General features: G+C 34.7%; 6 protein-coding genes and 1 non-coding gene across 8 annotated transcripts; 3 read left to right on the top strand and 4 right to left on the bottom strand.

Moving 5' to 3' along the window:
• The first annotated feature begins 3927 nt into the window (after positions 1 to 3927).
• Positions 3928 to 6566, top strand: LOC106427876 (transcription factor MYB3R-3). Of its 2 annotated transcripts, none has more exons than XM_013868594.3 (8): positions 3928 to 4091; positions 4294 to 4451; positions 4587 to 4638; positions 4732 to 4789; positions 4982 to 5076; positions 5167 to 5270; positions 5353 to 5481; positions 5562 to 6566. In XM_013868594.3, the coding sequence occupies exons 1-8, from the start codon at positions 4059 to 4061 to the stop codon at positions 6358 to 6360; spliced, it is 1428 nt and encodes a 475-aa protein (XP_013724048.2). In that variant the 5' UTR covers positions 3928 to 4058; the 3' UTR covers positions 6361 to 6566. The 2 variants fall into 2 exon arrangements, with proteins under 2 accessions (XP_013724048.2, XP_022545220.2); XM_022689499.2 differs by having other exon boundaries at positions 3931 to 4103.
• A 149-nt stretch (positions 6567 to 6715) lies between these two features.
• On the bottom strand, positions 6716 to 7733 carry LOC106427926 (protein AE7-like 2). Its single transcript, XM_022689504.2, has 4 exons — positions 7218 to 7733; positions 7035 to 7134; positions 6925 to 6970; positions 6716 to 6826 (listed from the first exon to the last, which is right to left on the bottom strand). Exons 1-4 carry the CDS (start codon positions 7289 to 7291, stop codon positions 6750 to 6752), a joined length of 297 nt encoding a protein of 98 aa, XP_022545225.2. The 5' UTR covers positions 7292 to 7733; the 3' UTR covers positions 6716 to 6749.
• A 188-nt stretch (positions 7734 to 7921) lies between these two features.
• Positions 7922 to 8764, bottom strand: LOC106427915 (metallothionein-like protein type 2, MT2-18). Its single transcript, XM_013868632.3, has 2 exons — positions 8589 to 8764; positions 7922 to 8346 (listed from the first exon to the last, which is right to left on the bottom strand). Exons 1-2 carry the CDS (start codon positions 8651 to 8653, stop codon positions 8169 to 8171), a joined length of 243 nt encoding a protein of 80 aa, XP_013724086.1. The 5' UTR covers positions 8654 to 8764; the 3' UTR covers positions 7922 to 8168.
• A 373-nt stretch (positions 8765 to 9137) lies between these two features.
• On the bottom strand, positions 9138 to 13200 carry LOC106427914 (pectin acetylesterase 5). The gene is made up of 12 exons (XM_013868630.3): positions 12526 to 13200; positions 12373 to 12455; positions 11760 to 11889; positions 11614 to 11693; positions 11443 to 11532; positions 11218 to 11342; positions 10951 to 11011; positions 10767 to 10820; positions 10616 to 10693; positions 10331 to 10436; positions 9940 to 10085; positions 9138 to 9846 (listed from the first exon to the last, which is right to left on the bottom strand). Exons 1-12 carry the CDS (start codon positions 12746 to 12748, stop codon positions 9703 to 9705), a joined length of 1320 nt encoding a protein of 439 aa, XP_013724084.2. The 5' UTR covers positions 12749 to 13200; the 3' UTR covers positions 9138 to 9702.
• A 1349-nt stretch (positions 13201 to 14549) lies between these two features.
• Positions 14550 to 15508, top strand: LOC106369660 (60S ribosomal protein L35-1). Its single transcript, XM_013809783.3, has 4 exons — positions 14550 to 14694; positions 14777 to 14912; positions 15055 to 15211; positions 15299 to 15508. The coding sequence occupies exons 1-4, from the start codon at positions 14691 to 14693 to the stop codon at positions 15371 to 15373; spliced, it is 372 nt and encodes a 123-aa protein (XP_013665237.1). The 5' UTR covers positions 14550 to 14690; the 3' UTR covers positions 15374 to 15508.
• Positions 15509 to 15826: 318 nt separating this feature from the next.
• On the bottom strand, positions 15827 to 15900 carry TRNAR-UCG. The gene has a single exon. It is a non-coding gene; the product is annotated as a tRNA-Arg (tRNA).
• A 3855-nt stretch (positions 15901 to 19755) lies between these two features.
• LOC125585804 (exocyst complex component EXO70H1-like) lies at positions 19756 to 22228 on the top strand. The gene has a single exon (XM_048755511.1). It carries the CDS (start codon positions 20114 to 20116, stop codon positions 22001 to 22003), a length of 1890 nt encoding a protein of 629 aa, XP_048611468.1. The 5' UTR covers positions 19756 to 20113; the 3' UTR covers positions 22004 to 22228.
• Positions 22229 to 24056: the final 1828 nt, after the last annotated feature.

Genomic DNA, 24056 nt, shown 5'->3' with positions numbered 1-24056 from the left:
AGACAAGTAAGACTCCAAACCCTTTGAATATCATCATATGTTAGTGTGGGATGCAACTATGCATTAAAACAATATTGTCGTATTTTTAAAAAATTTCTCAAAATCTATGCGCTAACCCCTTCGAAAATATTGAGTTTTTTGAAGCCTATAATCTTTAGTGTTGTTTTAAAATTTTTGACCACATTCTACATTTGTATTAATGTATTTTAAGCTCTTTTTCATGGTATATGGGAATCGTTATAATTTTTTTATCAATTAATTTAGTAAAACTTCATAGTACTCCCTAAATCGATGGAATAACCACTATAAAATCACTATTTTCTTGAAAAATAGAGACAACTAGGTTTCCAAACATCTTTAAACATCATCATATGTTAGTAAAGATGCAACTATGCATTAAAACAATATTGTCATATTTTTTGAAATTTTCTCAAAATCTATGTGTTAACTAACCCCTACGGAAATATTGAGTTTTTGCTAAATACTTTATATACTGAAGCCTATAATCTTTATTGTTTTTTTTAATTTCTACCATATTCTACATTTGTATTAATATATTTTAAACTATTTTTATGGTAAATGAACATCGTTATAATTTTTTATCAATTTATTTTGTAAAACTTCAAAATACTCCCTAAATCGATGGAATAACCACTATAAAATCACTATTTTCTTGAAAAATAGAGACAACTAAGGCTCCAAACCTCTTTGAACATCATCATATGTTAGTGCAGGATGAAACTATGCATTAAAACAATATTGTCGTATTTTTTGAAATTTTCTCAAAATCTATGTGCTAACCCCTTCGAAAATATTGAGTTTTTGGTAATTAATTTATATACTGAAGTCTATAATCTTTAGAGTTGTTTTAAAATTTCTAACCACATTCTACATTTGTATTAATGTATTTTAAGCTATTTTTCACGGTATATGGGAATCGTTTTAATTTTTTATCAATTAATTTATTAAAACTTATAATACTCCCTAAATCGTTGGGAAAACCACTATAAAATCTTTATTTTCTTGAAACTCGGAGACAACGAATATTATCATATGTTAATGCAGGATGCAACTAGGCATTAAAAAAATATTATCGTATTTTTTGAAATTTTCTCAAAATCTATGTGTTAACTTTTTCTAACAAGCTTGTTCCTGAAATGCCAACGAGAGACCAACACATCTTTAACGTTTCTACACACGTAAACCACCTTGCAAGGAGAATCTCTTAGAGGTTCATGAAGCATTTGAAACGGCATGTGGGTTGCAAAAATCCTAGGCGAAGGAAGCTCCTCGATGTCAGAACATTGATTCTTAACATATAAATCAAGCTCAAAAACGGAACGAGGTTATGGGGATCCAAGTTCATAATGATTTTTATATGTTTCATATTTAATAAAAATCTTGTTATGGTAAAAGATTGTATGATAGCTAGCTCAAACACAATTTGGCTATTTTTGGTGTGTTGTTTTTATTCTTAAAGATAACTAGATCTTGATCCGTGCCTCCGCACGGGTATTTGTTTTTAACTTTTATAAATGTTTAAAAATTAAATACATATACTATTGTACTAATTAAATTATAAGATAATAATTAATTAAATATAACTGAGTTAGTTTTATTATTCTGAAAATTTTAAACGATTTTGATTAGTTTAATTTTTAATAAACCAATAAATTAATCTGATCATTTAATCTATTTTATAGTTTTTTATGGATTGTAAAATTGACTTTTTGATTTTGATTTTTAAATAAATGAATGATTGGATATCTTCTAAATTTATTAGGTAGTTAAATATTAGACAATTTTATAACAATTTTTATAAAAATTACTATTTATAAGGTCAGTGGTATTGAATGGTAATTATTGAGAAAAACTTAGGGTTAAGATTTATTTGTACTTCAGTTTTAATAGTCTAGATGGAAAAATTGTGCATTTTTTTTAGAGCAATCCCCGAAAATAGATATGGAGATTTCTAGTTTTGTAACATTTCAATCTTCAGAAAAGAAAGATAGATGCATTTCAATGTGAAGAATTTATAGTGTTTATGTAATAGCAATTTCTATTTTCTGATTATTTAAGATCTTTAGAACTATCATTTTCGGTGAGATCATGTTCTAAAAATAGCAGCAATTAAGAGATTTATAGTAGATTATTAATTAGGGCGATCTAAACTATTTTTTGAAGTCTACAACATTTTTAAAATAAAACTAGATTTTGATCCGCGCTTGGAAAGCGCGGGTTTTTTTTTTGAAATTAAATATATTTTTTTAAATGAATTTTTATATAAGATAGTGTATAGGTTAGAGCATATTTTTTCGGAATCGCGAACCGAACAATATCAAACTGAAGAAACCGAAACCAAAATTGAATTGAATTTCATAAATAACCGAGTAGATCATATATCTCTGGAACCAAAAAATTGAAACTGAATCTAGAATCAAATGGGTACCTTAATTTTTAAAGCTCTGATAAAACCCAAAACTTCGCCATTAACCTGTGAACCAACATCGGTTGATCCGACAAAAACCCAGAAAAATCTTATAATATTTTAAATTTTTGATTTACTTCTCATATACTTAAAACTGAATAACCTATTTGATTTGTCATATAAAATAAATTCATTGTATTTATGTTATGCATTTTAATTTATAGATATTGACCACAAATCCACAATTTCTGTGAACTCTATTAAAAGTATTTTTGAAGCATTTTTATCAACTATAAATACTACAGTAATACCAATTTAAAAAATTAGTTGAGTTTTCATGAACCTTTGATGAAAATCAGTAAAATTAATTATTTTAGACATTTAATTGGTGCAAATCTTGAAATTATTAACTAACACATCTATAGAAATCTGTTGATAGATCTCGTTAGCAAAAGATATTACACTATTTGTATATAGAATTATTTATTTAATATAGAGATTTCGAAGATCTTTTCAATTTTTTTAACAAAGCTCGATCAATGGCAATGGTAGATTGAACTGTTGTAACGTTGGGTACCAAGGAACACTATTGTTATTGTGATTCATTACACATTTTGTTAAGATGTTATTTTAATAAAATGGAGCCATGGTATAATCAGTGGTGTATAACATGATTTGGTAAGTAATATATGAGATCATTTAAATTAAGTAATATATCGTTTAGTTAGATTATAATTATATTAAGGTAGGATTAAAAAATAATTACTTAATGAATAGGTCCAACAACATTGTTTAAGTAGATTTTTTAAGAATGATTCCCTTTTAATAGTATAGATTATTGCTTATATATCTATATAAGATATACGATGGCGTTTTTCGGTAAGATAATAGTCTCACTTAATTAAATATAAAGATTTGTCCAGGACCATACGATGGCATATTCTAAAAATATTCTTTACAGGTCCGATAAATAAACTCACATGATGTTATAATAAACGTTGTTGTCCTCTCGGTCGATAAGGTTTGTTATAATAAATAGGGTTAGACCAAAACATAACAAAATGAAAGGGTCCAAACAACCTTTATAAGTAGATTTATCAAGACTGCTTCCCCTTCAATAGAATAGATATCTCACGAAAAGTTATTTCGCTTAAACATGATTAGTTTTTTTTTTTGAACAAAAAACATGATTAGTTTTTAGAACATTTTTAGAACACTGGTCCTTCTGATTAGTTTGGAATCAACGGAAGCCTCATTTTTAAATCTGGTTTAGACTAAACATATTTTTAGCAACTAAGCACTGAAAACCCCCTTCCGGTTAAACAAATTCTAAACTGATTGATAAAATGCCGGTTCGGTTTGGTAGAATCGCGCTTCGGTACGTAATAAATGATGCTAATTAGTTAGAATAAACCGGCCAGAGTCGGTTAATCATTAAGGCGAAAAAGAACGGTGACGTCAGCTTAAGAAGTATATTCGTTATACTAATTTAATTTGTTTATTTTAATTTTAATTGCGTGTGTCGATCCAACTCTCTCCTCTCTCTCTGGTTCAACGGGCAAAGTCTGTTTTTCGAATAAAGTTTTGGTTTTTAACGTTCCCTTCGTCTTCTTGGCTGCAATTTATCTCGATGAGCTGCGATTTGAATCCACCTCCAGATGAGGTTTGCTGTTCTCGAATCTGATTTTTAAGGGTTTTGTTTTTTTTTTCATGTAGTGAAAAAAATTGAGTTTTTAGGTCTGAATTGGATACGAGCTCCACCTTCTCGAATTGGGGTTTCTTGATTTTTCTTTAAATTCCCGATTTTTTGTGAGATCTGGGTTTGTGTGTTTGAGATTGTGGTCTTATGGGTCTCTCTTTTCCAGGAAGTGAAAATGGAGGATGAGTGTGTAGAGAATAAGCAATCAAGAGCTGCTGCTTCTTGCTCCTCTGTATCTGAAGGCAGCAGTGGTGGTAGTAGTAGTTTCCTCAAGTCACCTCCTGCTGTTGCAAGTCCTCCTCCCACTGCATCTCCAACTCCTAGGTTCATTCCTCTTCTTATTTGTCTTTGAAAGTTTCCAACTTTGAATCACTCGTACTAGTTTGTTCCAAACTGGTATTTATAATTGTTTTGGTTTCTATATGAGAATGATGTTGATAATTGTTTTTGTTATGTTAGGAGGACGAGTGGCCCTATAAGGAGAGCTAAAGGTGGGTGGACACCGGAAGAGGTTAGTATTGATTAATTTTGGACTATTTAAAACTTGTTTGGTGGATCACTAGCTCTTGGAATTGAGATGAGAGGTTTCCTTTACTTGTTGTAGGATGAGACATTGAGACAAGCAGTTTGTAAGTTTAATGGCAAGAGCTGGAAGAAAATAGGTAAAATGACTTGTCACTTTTTCTTCTTCTTGTAGTCTAGTTCTCATTAGCAATATTTATTTCAACTTTACAACAAGTTGAAGGAGTCTAAACTTTTTACAGTGTCTATTAGTTACATACTTACATACACCTGTCTATGTAGTTCTTATGAATCATTCTTATTGTTTGAATTGGTGTGTTTTGTTACTGCAGCGGAGTTTTTCCCTGATAGAACTGAAGTTCAGTGCCTGCACCGTTGGCAGAAAGTTTTGAATCCGGACCTTATCAAAGGACCTTGGACACAACAGGTTCGTTCTGTTTCTGTTTAGTTTTATTGGCTTTTTATTTTATTTTTTGTGAATATTAAAGCTAGAAAATTATTGTTTTTTTTTTTGCAGGAGGATGAGAAGATCATTGAACTTGTTGAAAAATACGGGCCTGCGAAATGGTCTATCATCTCAGACTCTTTACCAGGTAGAATTGGGAAGCAATGTCGAGAGAGGTAATATCATTATATGAGCAAAAACACATTTTTTAAAAAGTATTTTGGAAGTTTCAATGTTGTTTTTGTGATATGTATGAAGGTGGCACAACCATTTGAACCCCGGCATCAACAAGGATGCTTGGACTCCAGAGGAAGAGTTAGCTCTCATGAATGCTCACCGAGTCCACGGAAACAAATGGGCTGAGATTGCTAAGGTCTTACCCGGCAGGTATATAAACCTTTCTTGGTGCATGCTTCAATGTAGTTAGGCTTAGCTGAAAAGGGTTTTGCTTAAAAATCTTGATGCAGAACCGACAACTCGATAAAGAACCACTGGAACAGTTCACTGAAGAAGAAGTCAGAGTTCCTCTTAGCTAACGGTAGCTTACCACCGGCAGCAGCAACGAACGGTGTTCCATCTTGTTTTCAGAGAAGGCTTTCTGTTTCAGTTGCTCAAACCTCTTCGGGAAGAACACAGATTAACAAGCCCCGTGAAGAAGTAGCTGCTGCTTCGCCAATGGCTGGTTTTGAAGAGTACGTTCGTTCTTCTCAGTTGCCTAAACCAGAGCCATCGCCAGAGGATCATCACATGGCGTCAGAAGCGGATAAGCAACGTATGTATGGTTATGAATGTGGTTGCAGCCCAAGCGCATCGTCACCTGTTATCTTCTTCACTCCACCACCGCCTAGTAGAGAAGAGTACAGTAGTAACGGTTCAGCTCCAAGGAGTCCTGAGTCTTTCTTGAGAGAAGCTGCTAGAACATTCCCAAACACCCCTTCTATATTCAGGAAAAGACGACGCAAGGCTGTTGTTGTTCCTGATAACAACAAAACAGATGAAGAAGAAGCTGCTAAAGAGGTTGTTGATGAAAAGGTGAATGGTATCTCAGAAACCACTGACTGTGAAGAGAAGGAGAACAGTGGATCAAATGCTTACAACTTATCTCCTCCGTACCGGATAAGATCGAAAAGAACAGCTGTTTTTAAGTCGAGACAGCTTGAGTTCATCTCTCCAGAGGAAGAGAAGGTTGATGATGAAACCAAATCATCTGAGAAAGATAAGTTGCTTGATGGTGGAGATTCTCAACTCTCAGGCCAAGAAAAATGAGATCTTCTCCATTACACGTTGAATATTTTTTGTTGGTTATTTTTATAATCCTTTTTTTGGGGGGGATAACGTTAAAGCTGTGCTTAATTAACACCTCACATGAGTTAGGTTCGGGTTAATAATACCCAAAAAAAAAATGTAATATGTTGTAACAAAGATGGATATCAGTTTCAGTCATATAAATATATTCCTCTCTTTTCCTGCAACTTTTTCCATACCATACTAATTGTTTAGCAATGACAAGTTGTGACTAAATATTTGAGAATGAAGTTGTATATAAACAGAGGAAAGATTACAAGAGGCTCTCTAGTTCTGAAAATATTTGCATATGAAGGATCAAGAAAGTAAAGACAGTCCTATACGGATCCAAAATCACAAACTTGTAAGCATTAGTTGAGCAGACTCATAATGTCAGGATTCTCAAGTGCTGCCGCTATACGCTCTTTATCTCCTAATCGTTTATTGACTGCATTTTTAAGACCAATATTTGAGAGTCAGACCATAACTTTTATTTTCAACTCCAAACGTAAACTGTTTCAAACAAACAAGTCTTAAAGTTTGTACCTGAAGCCTCAGTTGCATGACTCCCTGGTGCTACTCTTACATCAACCTAACCAAATAATTAACCATTAAGATTCTGATCACTCTTAGGAAACATATTAAAATACTTGTACCTTGAATCGAGCAGGAAGGCTTTTTAGAAGCTTTGCGTAGATGCAAACACCAATTAAGTTTGGCAAGTGACAATGTGGAACAGTTGGTCTGAATGTAATTCTGTAAATAAAAATAGCATAGTTTAGCATCTTGTACTAAAGAAAAACGGGTTAAAATCTCATTACTCTTGCTTTTTTTTATACCTAACGTAACTCTTGTCATCATCAACTTCAACTGATTCTTCTGTAACTATACGGAGATCTTCCAGAGATTGCATAGGATACTCTGGATCTTTGATATCTTTTATATGATTTGTAGATTGTTAAGAGAAAAAAAAGAAGTTGATCCTATAATAAAGATAATGATGAGAATATGCAATTTGTTACGGATTATAAGAAAAATTAGAGGATATCAAAAATCTCGAGCTGGTCTATTGGTTCTCTTGAGAACTCATCGGTGTTGCTTCGATCAGTACGAAGACGTCGTTGTTTCTTCAGGTAGACAACTGGATTCTCATTACTTAATCCAGAGTCCATCTTTTCTCTCTTCAACACACAAACCCTAAAGACCAGTAGTTACAATCACAGACAAAACAATGTTGCTCAAACAAATTGGTAGAAGAAAGTATATTATTAGTTTATCACCCAACAAGAGCTTTTTGACGTTTTAATTTGACCTAATCGGACTAACAAGCCCAATAAAATATTAGCCTTAATCTCTAAATTTTTTTGGCATTTTATATATAGATTGAGGCTTCTATATTATGGGGGGAAAATTACAAAAATTCTTAGAAATTTTAATATCCGACCATAGGACCCATATAGTAGTTTCCTTTTTTTTGGGTTCTAAGCCATGATGTTAAATAATAGTGCAAATCGGATAAAGAAATATGCCAAAAATCTAAAGATGAAGAGAAAAATAAAACATTTATAGGTTTATATTATTAGTTGAGTATTATTATATATACAAACTGACTCAACAACTATGGTCAAACATAAGAACAACGTAAACACAAACGAAGAACATTATGGGCTTAAAGGACAAGGCTGCAGCCATTATTACAAATAAAAGCTGACCTAATACATCGGTAGGGTTATATAATTGCTTAATTAAGACTCTGATTATCTCTGCCTTCTTGACAGTGGTTTCTTTATTCATTTACAGGTGCAAGGGTCACACTTGCAGTCAGATCCACACTTGCATGCATCGTTCTCAGCGTTACCCTCGCCGGAAGCCTCGTACTGGTTCTTCATCGCCGGTGCAAGGCCAAAGACAGAAGTATTAGTTGTGGTCGTCTCGTCGGAAAAGGTCAAGTTCGGGTACATGTTGCAACTGCAACAACCGAACAATCACGTCAGGTTTCAATGAAAACAGATCTAGATCATAAATTAACAAAAAAGTACAAAAAAAAATATGTTTCCTAAGCATTTTTGGATGATCTATGGATTCAGAAAATTTCTAGCCTTCTTTTCTTACAAATATCTCACAAAAAAAAAATGGAGAAACCAATCAGCATAATCAAAGACAAAACACGTGACGTGGATTCAACGTTACAAAAAAAGCTCAAGACTTACCCTCCGCATCCGCTGCCGCATTTGCAGCCTGATCCACAACCACAATTTCCTCCACAGCAAGACATTTTCTAAAGAAAATTCAAAGAAATCTCAGAAAAAGTATTAACCAAATGAATTTGAAAATGAATTTGATGATAGATGAAGGTCCCAAATTTATAGGCTAAATGAGAAAATATTGACCATGCACGTGTCACAATCTTTCCCCGCCTCTTATCTTCCATGCAACGTAGATTGATTCTCGTACGTCCGTTTGATTATTGTCGGGTCAATAACTGTGGAGTGTGTTTGTTTCCGGAACGTCCTAGAGCGTGCCGCTGTTATGTGTGTCACAATCAACACCGTTCTGATTTACACCGCATTACATGCAGATCTAAATCTACGGATAACGGTTTAGACCGGTTCAAACCAAATCAGACATCTCTATTTGACTATGTTTAGGAGTTGATGGGAAACGAGCAAACCAGCTGGTTACATACGACCAAACGAAAACAAAATGAATGCAAATAACTTTCAGAACTCTCCCTTTCTCCAAGTTTCTCAAAAGTTTAATTTTGTGCAATGATTTTCAAATTCTTTTACGTTGCCAAAAAAAAACTCAAATATCTACACAACAACCAACCTCGTTACAATACATAACGACCACCATAAATATGCAATCTCAGGAGATTCCAACGTAGAAAATATGCCAATATGGATTGTTGACATTGTAATAATGTCTCACTAATCAACTTCATTAGAATACAAAGCTTTCTCTAGGACTCAACCGGATCAAGAATTCAATGAAATGGCTGCTCCTGGATGAAGAAATACAGAAGCAGAGGGGATGGTCAGCGCAGCTATATTCAGGTGAAATTCATGTTAGTGCTGTTCGTTTCGAGAACGCGCTGCGTCAACCACGAACGATCAAAAATGTAAAGAAATTTTAATGACAGCTCAGCAACCAATTAAATTAGAGAGTTAAAAAAGGCAATCATTGGACGCTGCGTCACTTCTCGTATGAGGTGGGAGACGCTGTTATTTGCAGCGGCAATAGAATTACAGAAAAGAGGAGCAATGGAAGTCGCCGGCGGCAACTATACAACAACACACCGTTAAAATTTATCTCACCTGCTTGTTAATTATTGGTCGTCGCCGCTGACGCTGCGTCAGAGAAACGAACAGGCCTGTTGTAACAGTAAGGGTTGCACGGGTAAGGACAATCAATTAGCTTCACCGGTTTGCGGTTGAAGTACCAGTCACCTACAGACTCCGCAATTGTCTGTTCCAACAACAAAACAGAACAGAGACGAACGGGATCAGTTCACTTGTGTAAGAAGGAAAAAGCAACCAATTGTGTGTCAAATGCCTTGACCTTATTTTTAATTCTTGTTGAGGTTGGGGAGTGCCACATCACTGGCTTAAGCATCTGGGAATGAGAGTAGCAAGAATCTATGAACATCCCACCAGCTTTGTTCTGATGAAACTTCCCAATGGCACCCATTAGAGAGCTGCGAAAACCTGCAGGTCAGATATGGATTTATACAAATAACCCTTTAAGAAAGTAAATATTAGGAGAATCTTTTTCAAGAATAATAGGATCCAAGGGACTAGAATAGAACATATCTTTGATATAGGCCAAAGGTATATTAGACTAAAGCTAATGCAAGGGACTAAAACAGATCACATCTACTGATCGTACTTAGTTATTTATGATAATTCTGGCTTAGTGTCATTAACCTTGACCAATGAGTGGAGTTAATTACCATGTAGAACTTTCATCTGTTTGGCATCACATTCTTTAATATTGAGTCTACACTTTGCCCAACTTTTATCTAGATCAGCAGAAGCTGGTACCAAGACATGTTGAATCTGAATATGTGCTTGGTATTAGTAACACTATAAATAAAAATTGCAGTAAAAGAGAGCAAGACATGTTGAATTTGAATATGTGCTTGGTGTTAGTAACACAACAAATATAAATTGCAGTAAAAGCAAGTGGAAACTGTAGAAAAGTTCAGAGTTGTAATGTTTGGCTTAGTAACTCTAACCTGCCAATAATCATAAGCTGCGTTGAGAAGAAAGACTGGTGTTCTTATGTTGTTAACGAATTCTTGAGGAAACATACACTGCAAACCATAATATATACAAAGTCTATAATCAGGAAAGAAAGAAATTAACAAGGTAAAAGCTAAAACTTACCTTGGATGGCTCCGTTCTGGCTACACATTTCTGATCCAAGCTCTTATCTAGGCCCTAATTGGAATAAACCATAGCACACCATCCCAAAACCATGCAAACAAGAAAAACCATGATATGTTCTTGTTCATTTCGATGAAAAAGTCAAGAAAATATAACCCAAAATGTATGGTATCGACTAATATACCTGTAGTTTAACAACATCACGATAGAAAGATCTCATGGTAGGGTTTCCAAGGACATCAGGCCTAAAAAGAAGGAAAATAGCTTTTACTTAGAGACTTAGAGGCAGTGTTAATCTGATTTCACTTTCACATTAACTTTCTAGCTCTGTGGAGTGTAGTCTCCATAGAATTCTAGAAAAGTTTTTTAAGGTTTTGCTTCTTTATTATACCCAAAGAACTTAAAAAAAAGAGCAAGACTATGTAAAGTTTCTTATGAGTGGAAACCATACACGTTAAGAAAGAAGCCTCCGTCAGAAACACACTTGACAAATGCATCTTTTGGCAGATGATCTCTAAAGTAGTCACAATGTATAAGAGATGCCAAGCCACCAGCAGAACATCCTGTAAGTATGCCCTACATTTGTGTTTAAGAAACAAAGGAAGTATTAACACAATATAAGATCAAGAGGACCTTCATGGTCACCAATATAAGAACAAGAGGACTCTGTTGCTACCTGTTTCGCATTAGACATGCCCATTGACAACAGTTCATCAATAATCGCCTCCCAAATAAGCTGGCCCCGGAAGAAAAGACGTGTTTCGTTCTGAGAAGAGATGGGAAAACATGAAACTAATTAAGGATCTTTTCTTGTTGTCGACACACAAAGGCTCAGCCATATTATTACCTTGAATTCAGCTTCAGGACGTCCAGAAAAAGAAGCACCATCACAGTAACGTACCTTAACTCTGTTCCAGTTAAAGAAATCTACAACACCAAAGACAAACTATAGATCCAAAACTAAACATATTTTACAATATAGATATCTCTTACCAGGGTTTTGAGATGGGTCACTGCTTAAAACACCTTGAAAAGACACTTCATGTTCAAAGTAGTTGGAAGAGCCTAACCTAGTCATTGCTCGAGCAGAACATGACGCTATTGTATTGCACCAGCTTCCACCCTTTTACACACAAAAATTATCCATCGAATCAAGACCAAAGGTTTTAAAATTTTATTTGGTGACTTCTTGGGTTTTAGATACATGACATCAATAATTTTACCATAAGGTGTCTTTGAACCCTTTTTGGGAAAAAAAAAACTCTCCGAACCTTATACTTTTTACTATCAAATTCTAAAAAAATACGTTTTAGACCTAATTGGTTTATATGGACAATGTTTCTTGATTCGATGGATAATTTTTTTTGTTCCAATATTAGTTTTAACTTCCCTATTTTCCTATCCTATAGATTCAAAGATGAATGTGGTGTTACCGTGTTAGTACATTTTTAACCCTAAACATGTAGTGTTTTTACATGTTAAAATTTTAAAATTAGATGTTAGTTAATAAGAAATACTTTACCCGTACGCAGTAGTACGGGACCAAATACTAGTATATTCTAATTTTCCAAGTACAGTTTTATTCAATCAACAAACACAAGATTACCTCAAGATGAACAAGCCAGCTTTTGGTGCCAGATCCCGAACCCTTACTAAAGTGGTAACCAGGCAAGCTTCCATCCAAGCAAACTGCAACATAACATAACGTTCAATAACAAAAATTCTGAGAGGAGAAGTAGGAGACAACTGGCAACATTACATGCTCCTCTCTCTTTAGCTTTACTAGACAGCTTGAGTTTGACCAGATCAGATGGGGATGTGATGGGAGGATTATGGTCAACGAAAGGGACAGAGTCTGACGTGAGGTCTAAGAAGAAAGAGAGGGAGAACACAATCAAGAGGAGTCCGAGGGAAGCCACAAGCCAATTGCTCTTAGCCCATTTCCTGTATCGAAGCAGAGAGCTAAACGTGGAAATCGCCATTGAAGAGGGGAAAGACAGAAAGAACTCTGTTTTATTACATATGAGGGTCCCACTATGAGTAGGCACCAATCATATTCCTAACTGAAAACAACTTTATAACAGCTCAAAGTCTTAAACCAAGTTACGTTGACCAAAATTAAATAGAAAACCAAACTAATTTTAAAGACGGGTTTGGCAAACCGATATACCGGTTTGAATCAGTTTATGGGATTTTGTGTAAAATTTGAAATCTCAAGCTGTGTGTTTGCATAGTTTTTTCTTTAGGTCATGACTTGTTCATAACTTTGTTTCTTGATCTGCTCAAGATCAAAAGATCGATCACTAGTGTTTGTTATGGTTTATACATCTATTGCTATGAGTTTGTGAAGTAACATCATGGTTTCATTAATTTTACAGGATCTAGCATTAGTTACTGAAGTTATGATTTATGATTTTGTGAAGTAACATCATCTATCGAATTGTGCACGTTTTTTTTTTGTGCACACATCATCTATTGAAGTTAAGTCAACAAAACAACGCTAGTAAAGGAAAGGCGGATTTTGTTGATTTCAATTTCAATCGCCTTTTAATATTTGACTGACCATATTAATGAAAATAATAACTATAAAGGGTACTATAATGTATTAATGAATAGAAACACTAACCAAAAAATTCTGCTCTGATTAAGGAAATATTATAGCTAGACCAAAACAAATGGAAGGTGATCAAAACAGAAGGATCGTATTAAAAGGTGTCAGTCACAAGATAATGAACTGGAAAGAGCGTTCTGACTTAAACTCACGTGACAGAATTACTCGACTGAAAACAGCTTTGGAAGTCGAGGTTTCTAAACGTTCTCCTTCCTTTGAGTTGATGAAGAGTCTGAAACAAGAACTGTCTGATGGTTCTTGTATTAATGGCTATACCAAGCCAAGCTGGATGGGTCTTACGAGGAAAAGTATGGGACATATAAAGGAGCAGGACAAGGAATCGGCAGGAAAGTTCAAAACGCAATGGAAAGTGAACTTCAAGCAATCATCATGGCTATGCAACATTGTTGGAACAAGGAATATATATGAAAGTGATTATCGAAGAAGATTGCGGGAAAGTTATTAAGATACTTAACAACAAGAAGCCTCATTTCGATACATATAATTGGGTCCGTGATGCAGCGGCACACATGACTTTGGCGCCAACTTAGACTATTCGAATATGTCTACTTTCCGGTTTTGGTTTTCTTATCAGTTTTCCTTTTATTTGAATTTCCTTTATAATTAAGTCATTGATATCCTTTTCCTATTAGGGTTTGTCTAAGGGAAGAGATATATAAACAAGTTTAGACTTCATTGTTTGATACGTTTGATTTTAATAAGAAGAGCTTTGCTTTTATCCCTTGTTTAGATTTGATTAAATTCATCAAAACAGAAAGTTGGTCTCAAAGAACTATTGAAAGAAACCTTTGATCGATCCAAGAACATGTCTCGAAGAACCCTAAATTCTTAGATCGACCGTTCACCCTTCGTACGCTGCGCCAGTCCGATAGGTTCGATATTGGTGGGTTTAAAAATTTGAAGATATCCAGTTTACTTGGATTGGAAAGAATGATAACAAAGTTGCGGATAAGCTTGCCAAACAGCAGCTAATTCCAAATCAATCTAGTTTCTGTTTTTATAAGTTATAACTAGATTCCCCGATGTATTACATCTTATCTTCGAAATGTCTATGTTGGATCATATCAAACTTAATATTGAACCGATTAAATATTATTTTTGGTCACGAAGCTACAGATAATTAATGGGTTTTACAAGGCCCATTAAAGAGACTCGAGGGTTTTCTTCATCACTATTTGATTAAAAAACAGGCTTCATATATATAAATACCGTTCCTCCCGTTCCTAGGGTTTCTGTTTCTCCGAGCCAACAAGTAGCAGCGCCGCACCATTTGAACAAGATTCAAGCTCACGATGGGTACGGCGATGAATCTTTTTGTCTCAATCGGATTCATTTAGGGATTACATCTGATTCAATTTTGTTTTTATTGTGTTTGTAGCGAGAATTAAGGTTCACGAACTGAGGGACAAGTCGAAGAGCGATCTTCAGAACCAGCTTCAGGATCTTAAGGCGGAGCTCGCTCTCCTCCGTGTCGCTAAGGTCACCGGAGGTGCTCCCAACAAGCTCTCCAAAATGTACGTTTCTCCTTCTTAACTTTAAATTTCGATTTTAGCTTAATCAGGATTTCAGTTTCAGAGTTAGTTATTTGAAGGATATGTGTTTTTGGTCGTTACATTTCGTGTGTCTGAAACGGTTATGTGTTTTGTAATGAACCAGCAAGGTTGTCCGAAAATCAATAGCTCAGGTGTTGACAGTGACTTCTCAGAAGCAGAAGTCTGCTCTCAGAGAAGCGTACAAGAACAAGAAGTTCATCCCTCTTGATCTCCGTCCCAAGAAAACACGTGCTATCCGCAGGCGCCTTACCAAACATCAGGTCTGTCTGATTTAGACATTTAAAAACAAGACATCAGTTTGTTTTTGATTGTTACTAAGGGCTTTTTTTTTTGTTGTTGTGTTGCAGCTATCGTTGAAAACAGAGCGTGAGAAGAAGAAGGAAATGTACTTCCCAATCAGGAAGTACGCCATCAAAGTTTAAATCGTTCTATTAGAAACTCTGTTTCAGCTTTTGTTCTTTTTGGTGGAACCTTGTTATTGGTTCTTTACTTGTGCTATGGTGTCAAACAGTTTCAGTAACATGGATTTTGGTTCTTATTGATATTTTCATTTTATCTGTGCCCATCTCTAACAGCTTGTTATTCCGTCCATTATTCACATGAAATTCGAAGTTCACTTATCATAACGGTAGGCGTGTTATAGTAAAAAAGATCAATGTCGAGTGATACATTAACACAAAAGGGTGAAAGCATAGTAGAATGGAGTTATACAGTTTCTGCATGGTTGAGATATGCTTAGAATGTAATGTTCTATGACTGCTACTCAAAACTAATTAATACTGATACAAACAAAAAAAATTGTATAACAAACCATGATACGTCGTTCTGCCAGTATAACACTTGTTCGTAATTGTGTAAATCTACTAGATTGATTGCGACCACAGTGGGAGTCGAACCCACGACCTTTTGATCCGAAGTCAAACGCGCTAATCCACTGCGCTATGCGGTCACATTTGAAACTATTTCTGTTCTCTAAAACACGTCCTAATGACGATGATATTCTCTCACAATGGCATCTAGAACCATTTATTTAAGACTTTAAGTAATCAGAAGATTCAAAACGGTAGAAAAGTAGATGGAAATGCCGTTACTTGTTTTGTTATTACAGAAGAATGTGATTGGGTACGACTTGAATGAAAATTTTGAGAGTTGAGCAGTAAGATTTGGCTATTTTGGTATGAATTAAATGGGTTCCATTCAACTTTATTTCGAACAATATAGAATAATATTTCATTAACATGGTTCACATGTCATCAAATGTAAAAGAATGTTAGTTGGAAAAAATCTGATACTTTTATGGTGAAACATACCGACAAATCTGTGTGGATATCATGTTTAATGGTATGTTACATCGATATGAATAAAAATATCATGAGATCTAACGAATGTTAACGTGGAATTTGTTGGTACAAAGATTAATCAATGTCTTAGCGGTATTAAATCGATGTCTGTGTTTTTGAATGATATGGCAGTGTATATTCCCAAAGTTACAAATCTATGTATTTACTTGTTAATTTCATTATGAAGCATAGTATGGCATAATTATAGCTAGAAAATACAACTGGAAGAAGAAAAAAATTTCGCAAGAATTTGAATTTTCTGGATATAAAAGTCATTGATTGTATATTCCGAGCTGGTGCATGAAGTTATTGAAGCCTAATTTCTCTTAATTTTTAATTCGAATTTCTATTTTATTTTTTTTCTTCTAATTATTGCCTTGCCCCCTTTTTCAAATGGGAGTACTTGTCGTGAGTCGCTTGCTTGTAAGTCCTGAGCTTACGTCTACGGACCAATATCATCGAAGAACTACAGTGTAAATTTTGGAAGATTATGTAACAGTTTTGAAAGCAACAATAATCTTGGAATAACTGAGAGAACAAACGTGAGGTCAGTAATAAGACATGCATGTATTTGAATGTGCTCCAAGACTAGAGGTGTTTAATTATGACATTAATTAAACCGCGTACCGATTATTTCCAATTTTCGTTTGGTTAGATGTATTGATCAAATACAGTTTAAATGCTTATCTTCCAAGTAAGCTCTGACATTTCGGGAGTTTACATCTAACCATGTAAACATGAATCGTGTTCAGTATGTACGATTATTATCTTTATATATATACTTAAATTCCTCGTTTGATTTCTCTTAGAATTGTTGACATAAAACATATAAATTTTGATCTGACGCGTTTTTGGTCGAACCAAACGTTTAATTAGCAGTACATAGATGGTTTCTATTACTAACTAGTTACGGCAAAAGTGTCATGGTGGCTTGAAATTGAATATATCTATAGTTTGAATTCGATTATTAAAACTCTAAAATCTAAAACACAAACAACAAACTTAACCGGGACAATTTGATAGGTGAGATATTTACTCTTATGACTTATGTATCTCTCTCTTTAGATACATGTAAATATATATACAAAAATCAATAAACACCAGTCTATTTTGTGAAATACTATAATATAGTAAAATATTTGGTTGGGTTTCAAATTTGACGACTTATATTACAATAATACAAGTCCCGAAGAAACAATATATGTCAACAATTATACATCCCGGGATACTCCCTCCGTTTTTTAATATAAGTCGTTTTAGAGAAAAAATTTTATTCCAAATTATATGTCGTTTTCGGTTTTCTATGTAAAATTTATTAATAATTAATGTTGTATAACCAATGGTAATATATCTTCTATTTTTCTATTGGTTGAATTGTGGTTAAGTAAATAATTAATGATGTTTTTGTTTAGAAAATATAAAAAATTAATGGTTTTCTTAATCCACATGCATAGCTGTAAAACGACTTATATTAAAAAACGGAGGGAGTATTAGATATCGTCACGCCTTCCAAATATTTAAAGTTGAACTTGACCTTTGATGAAAAGAAAATAACCAGAACACAAAAATGAATCTGCATATAAGATTATCTTATTCAAGGCATAAACGGTAAACTATCTACAACAAATTGTTCACATACAAAAAAAAACTATGTATAACAAATTAACACGTCGTTGAACAAATGTTTTTATAACCTAGCTGTTGACGAAAAGACAACAGCCACAAGTTTTAAATGATTTTCAATCGTCGAATATGAATCTGCATATAGGCTTATCGTATTCAACGCATAAGCTATCTATAACAAACTTTGGTATAAGAAAAAGCTATGCATAACATAGTAATTAAAACGTGGTTGAAACAATATTTAATTTACTTTATACGTACATATTTCATCGAGGATTTTAATTCTTCATCTTAACAAGCTTACGTATTGTTGACAATTGCACATATAAGATTAAAGTTACGAGTGATCAATGGCCGACCAAGCTAAAACTATTTTCTAGGCTCACAATAAGCAAATTTTATACATAAAGCCATATTACATAACACTACAATAATATAAAGCATGTATATTACAATAATGGGTGCAATTAGAAATTTAAATAGAAAATTATTGAAAATACTAATCTTACCCAAATGTTTAATCAAGTTTTAAAAAATATGATGAAAATAATGTAAATATTAATTGGTAGGGTCATATGACCCCCTAAACCATTTGTACATTCGCCACTATGTGATAGGTATAGGCATGTGTGTTGAATGTTTGTTTCAAAGCTCTCATTGAAAAAAAAAAGATAAGTCGATTTTTTACATGGACTATCATGTTTTAATCAAAATTTCTATAAAGTTACTCGGAATATTAGGGAAGATTGATGAATAGAAGGTCTAAAAATTCTTATATTATTTTAAAGAAATGAAAACTATCAGTTTAAACTATAACAGTTTGTTATAAATTGCATCAACATCAGCAATTTTTGACATGAGCGACGCGGAGACTTTTTGTTTTGCTTTAATCATTTTACTTTCCAATTTAAGTATATGAACTTTTTTTGTGGGAAGCAGATCGCCTTATCCTCTTAGGAGTTAAGACCATCAACAAGTAAAGTAGATTCAAGGTTGTAATTGACGGTTAGCTCATGGGTCTTGATCAGGGTCAAGCATACATTAAATAAACATTACATATTTATTTGTATTTCATTTATAAAATAATCTTTAATTACAGTTTCACACCGATTTAATCGAATGCAGTGCCTTAGACCATTTTCATCTTTACTCTATAATTTATTCCAAAAATAGAGTAGAAAATGGAGTAAAAACAGAGATACCCTAATACATTCATAAAAGTAGACAAAATATATTTTTTGGGAGTAACGAAAATATGTATATTCCTTAATAGTAGACTAGCTAGATCATGTTTTAAGAAGATCACACAACATGCATATATTTACACACCTTAGACAACATGTATAGTATAATGTATTATGTCTCAAAGTTCCAGATTTTCCTTCAATAGTTCATAGTTGTGTAGCTTTCTTGCGTTATCCCTCTTAGATACGGAATAAAAAATGTTTAACACAATTTTATATCTCACTTGATAATAGAATTTACTCTATAAATAGAGTAATCTATTTTTTATATCTGGAACTTTGAGACATAATATATTATACTATACATGTTGTCTAAGGAAAATCTGGAACTTTGAGACATAATACATTATACTATTAACGCAAGTAATAAAAATTAATACGGAATAAAAAATGTTTAACACAATTTTATATCTCACTTGATAATAGAATTTACTCTATAAATAGAGTAATCTATTTTTTTTGTAATTCATCACTTTATTAAAAAGTAAGAAATAGAATAGGACTAAAATATTTTTACTCCATATTCATTTTTATTCTATTTTTTTTTAAACAAAATTTTACACCAGAGATACTATCATACACAAAATCAACATTTCTGCTCAAATTTGATAATATACAATCATGATTTCAGGAATTTCACGTCACTTTTGTGGAGGACGAGATCCACAAAATAATGCAAAGCCTTTGACAAAATATAACCATGCAGAGCCCCACTACACGTGTATGATCAGAGTAAAACAAACCGGCAAAAAAACCAAAAAGTCAACAACTTCTTTCTTTCCTCTCTTCCTCTCCACAAGTACCAACGAAGTCGTTCCAACGTTATTGTACTCTATAAATACACCCTCAACGATATCATCCTCTCCCCTCAATAAACTATTCACCACTTGCACCGTTTCAAATTTACAGAATTTTCCCTCAACGAGACTCGAAATTTCTTCCACGACGACTAATTATGCCGAGAAAAGGGATGAGAAGCCTCTGCTGCGTCGCCAAAACGCCGTCAAATCTTCAACCTCCGCTTACGTTGACGCCACGGCAGAGTTTGGAATCAGCTGCTGCGTACGGTATCATCGAGTCAGCCGCCGATATAATCGAGAGATGGAACACGGAGACCTCCACCTTCGCTAAAGTCACGTCCATGTTCTACGAGGACAAGGCAGAGGCCATGGTGTTCATCGAACGAGTGAACAATCTTCAGAAGACGATGGATCTGCTGGTGAGTGAAGATCCGAACTCCGAGAGGCTCATGAGAGCTCAGAGACTCATGGAGATCGCTATGAAGAGGCTTCAAAAGGAGTTTTACCAGATCCTCTCGATGAACCGTGCTTATCTTGATCCAGAATCGGTCTCTACTCGCTCTTCACTCACCTCAGCGAGATCCAGCTACTCTGATTTCCCTGAAGATGACGATTCAAACACCGTTGGAGACTCAATCGTTGAAGTTGAAGAGGTTGCTAGCAAGGTTATGACGGACTTGAGATCCATCGCTGAGTGCATGATCGCTTCAGGCTACGCGAAAGAGTGTGTCATCATATACAAAACCATCAGGAAGTCCATCATCGACGAAGGGGTGTACCGTCTTGACGTGGAGAAGATTAGTATTGCGAAGGCGAAGAAGATGTCGTGGGAGGAGATGGAGATAAAGATCAGAAGCTGGTTAGAGGCGGTGAAAGTCTCAATGGAGACTCTCTTCAAAGGGGAGAGGATACTCTGCGATCATGTCTTCCAATCCTCTGACGCAATCAGAGAGTCTTGCTTCACTGAAATCTCTCGAGAGGGAGCGGTTCTTCTGTTTGGTTTTCCGGAGATCGTTTCCGCGAAAATCAGCAAGAAGAGCTCTCCGCCGGAGAAAACTTTCCGGCTGCTTGACATGTACAGTGCCATCGCCGGAAACTGGCGAGCAATCGAGTCCATCTTCTCGTTTGAGTCTACCTCTGTGGTGCGTTCCCAAGCGCTTAAGTCTCTTGTCTCTCTCAGCGAATCGATTCGGTCACAGCTTAGGCACTTTGAGTCAAGGATTGAGAAGGACTCGTCGAAGGTGGTGGTTCACGGCGGAGGTGTACATCCGCTGACGACCTCCGCCATGAACCACATCTCTCTCCTGGCTGATTATAGCAACGTACTCGTCGACATTCTCTCCGGATCTCCGCCGCCGGATAGGACACTCCTTCCGGAGTCTTACTTCAACGTCTCTGACTCCGACGACTCACCGTCGTCGGAGCTAGCCATCCGATTCGCCTGGCTCATCCTCGTCCTGCTCTGTAAAATCGACCGCAAAGCAAATCACTACAAGGACTGCTCCGTGCAGTATCTCTTCCTCACCAACAACCTCCAGCATGTGGTCTCACGTGCTCGTTGCTCGAACCTAAAGCAGCTACTCGGCGACGACTGGGTCAGGAGACACGTCGCTAAGATTAAACAGTTCTCCGACAGCTATAAGAGACTTGCGTGGGGTCCAGTGTTGGTGACCCTACCTGAGAATCGTGCCGTGGAGTTGTCGGCGGAGGAAGTGAAGGAGAGGTTTGAAAAATTCAGCGACAGTTTTGAGAGGGCATACGGTAAGCAAAGTACGTGCGTCGTACCGGATTCAGAGCTACGAGAGGAGATAAAACTGTCGATTGCGAGAAAGCTCGTGCCGATTTATCGAGAGTATTACAACACGAGAAGGTCTGTTGTCGTGGCTGGAGCTGGTGGTGGTGTGAGAAACTTGAGTTCGGTTGTCCAATTTACCCCTGAAGATGTTGAGAGTCATTTGTCTGATTTGTTTTCGGGAGAGGGTACTTCGGGGAGTTCATATGTGTCTTCTCCTTTGTCTTGCCTGTCAAGGCAGTCCACACCCTAAAGTCAAAAAGAAAGAGTTAACCTATTTTGCTTTTTGTCTTAAATGTAAAATGCAAACACTGTATACTAGTAGGACAAGATCTTGTTGTAATGTACTTTTTTGTTTGTTTGTCTGTAATGTCAATTGATGTAAGGATTGAGATAATGTATTATAAAATGTTTCAAACCAGCTGAAAACTATAAACCAATTACAAATTGTCGTTGAACAAATGTTTTTATAACCGTTGTTGAGGTTCATCCTAGGAAAACTTATCCAAAATTAAGAAATACTAAAAATATATTGGTAATGCTTTGGATTAATACAAAAAAATGTTATATATAATTTTATTTAGACATATGTTCAAAGCATAACAACTAACTAGAACCAATACACGTCATCAAACAATAAGAAGCTATAGAAAAATGTTTTATTTAATTACTATATCATTTACTATAGTGTCAAAAACAACTCAGTTTTTAGTTTGGTATGCCGAAAGTCTAGCATAATAAAACAACTCAATTTTATTTAACCATTAGAAAATCAGCCAAATTCATTTAACTAATAGAAATCTACCAAAAGCTTGTAGCACCAAAATACCAGTACATAAATTGAAATGAAGATTGATGGAATTTCACATTCACTGGAAAATTAATTGAATTGAAAAGTAATGAAACACAAACTGCACTAGCTTTGTTCAGAAAGACAAATATTGACACTTTAAAACTGCTAATAACAGAGTTTCAAAATAGAAATTCTTAGTTACCAAAGTAAGCTTACTAAAAAATAGAAATTTTCAATTTCACAAAGATTAAACAACATTTTGATGACAAATTATATTTATATTTTAATTTGAGGTTTTAGGAAATTCGTCCTTTCTATAAAGACCAAGCGGTTATATACTAATTTGCTTGTGATTTACATTACAATAATAAATCAGTTTACATGTTATAAGTCCTTATCTTTATTTTACTATCTAACAATCTTTCTCATTTTACACATTTGTCAAATGAACTTCAATTAATTAATTATACATTAAAGGTAAAATCGTGGTTATTATTCTTATCATATTTTATTATTTTGTTTTAATTTTCAGTGCTTTTGTTTTATTAATGCAAGTTTAAACAATATTTTACACATTTTTCAAATGAACTTTAATTAATGAATCATACCATTAAAGGTAAAATCGTGGTTATTACTCTTATCATATTTTATTATTTTGTTTTAATTTTCAATGCTTTTGTTTTATTAATGCGAGTTTAAACAATAAACTCTAATGAAAGAAAAACATTTATTTAAATATATGAAACTCTTTCACCTATCATTGTATTTCTTTTTGTGAGTTAATGAATCTCTGATGCAATTATATATATATATATATATATATATAATGTTATTACATAAATTATGTAATTTAGTTGATTGAATACATGAAATCACGAGCACAGTGCTTCCATGGATCTGTTGGGTGCTCTGGAATACGCGAAATCAATTGGTCTTCGAGGATAAATCAATCTCCGCTACAGAGACGGCAACGAACGGCTTACGATTAGCAAGAGCATGGATCATAGCACATACTCCAATCAAACCGAAGGCAAGAGTTGTACCTCAGGCAAAAAGACATCTGGACCTTCTGATGGAAAACTCTTCGACCGCAATATGTCGATCCGATGCAGATTGGGATGTTCAATCAAAGAGAGCAAGACTGGCTTGGATCCTAACTGATTCTACTGGATCAAGCATTGAACAAGGCGCTACAACAAAGTACATGGTTAGTTCTCCTCTAATTACGGAAGCGATCGCTCTCCAATCAGCTCTCCTCTCCGCAGGAAACTTAGGGCTTGCTTCTCTGACAACGCAACGCTCATCAGAGATATAACAAACGACATGTAGATAAAGGAAATCTTCGGTATCATCGAAGATATCAAGCACATCTCTTCTGTTTTCGTCGAGATCACCTTCTCTCACTTTAATTGATCTATGCCAAGCATTCCTTATCTTCTTCTTTGTATTTGGACTGAGGTCATTTTAATTATTAATGAGTATGTGTTAAAAAAAAAGTTGATTGAATAAACCA

Source organism: Brassica napus, chromosome A1 (genome assembly GCF_020379485.1).
Source record: "Brassica napus cultivar Da-Ae chromosome A1, Da-Ae, whole genome shotgun sequence".
Lineage (NCBI taxonomy): Eukaryota > Viridiplantae > Streptophyta > Magnoliopsida > Brassicales > Brassicaceae > Brassica > Brassica napus.
The sequence above is the reverse complement of the archived record's forward strand: the minus strand, read 5'-3'. Positions and strand labels throughout refer to the sequence as shown.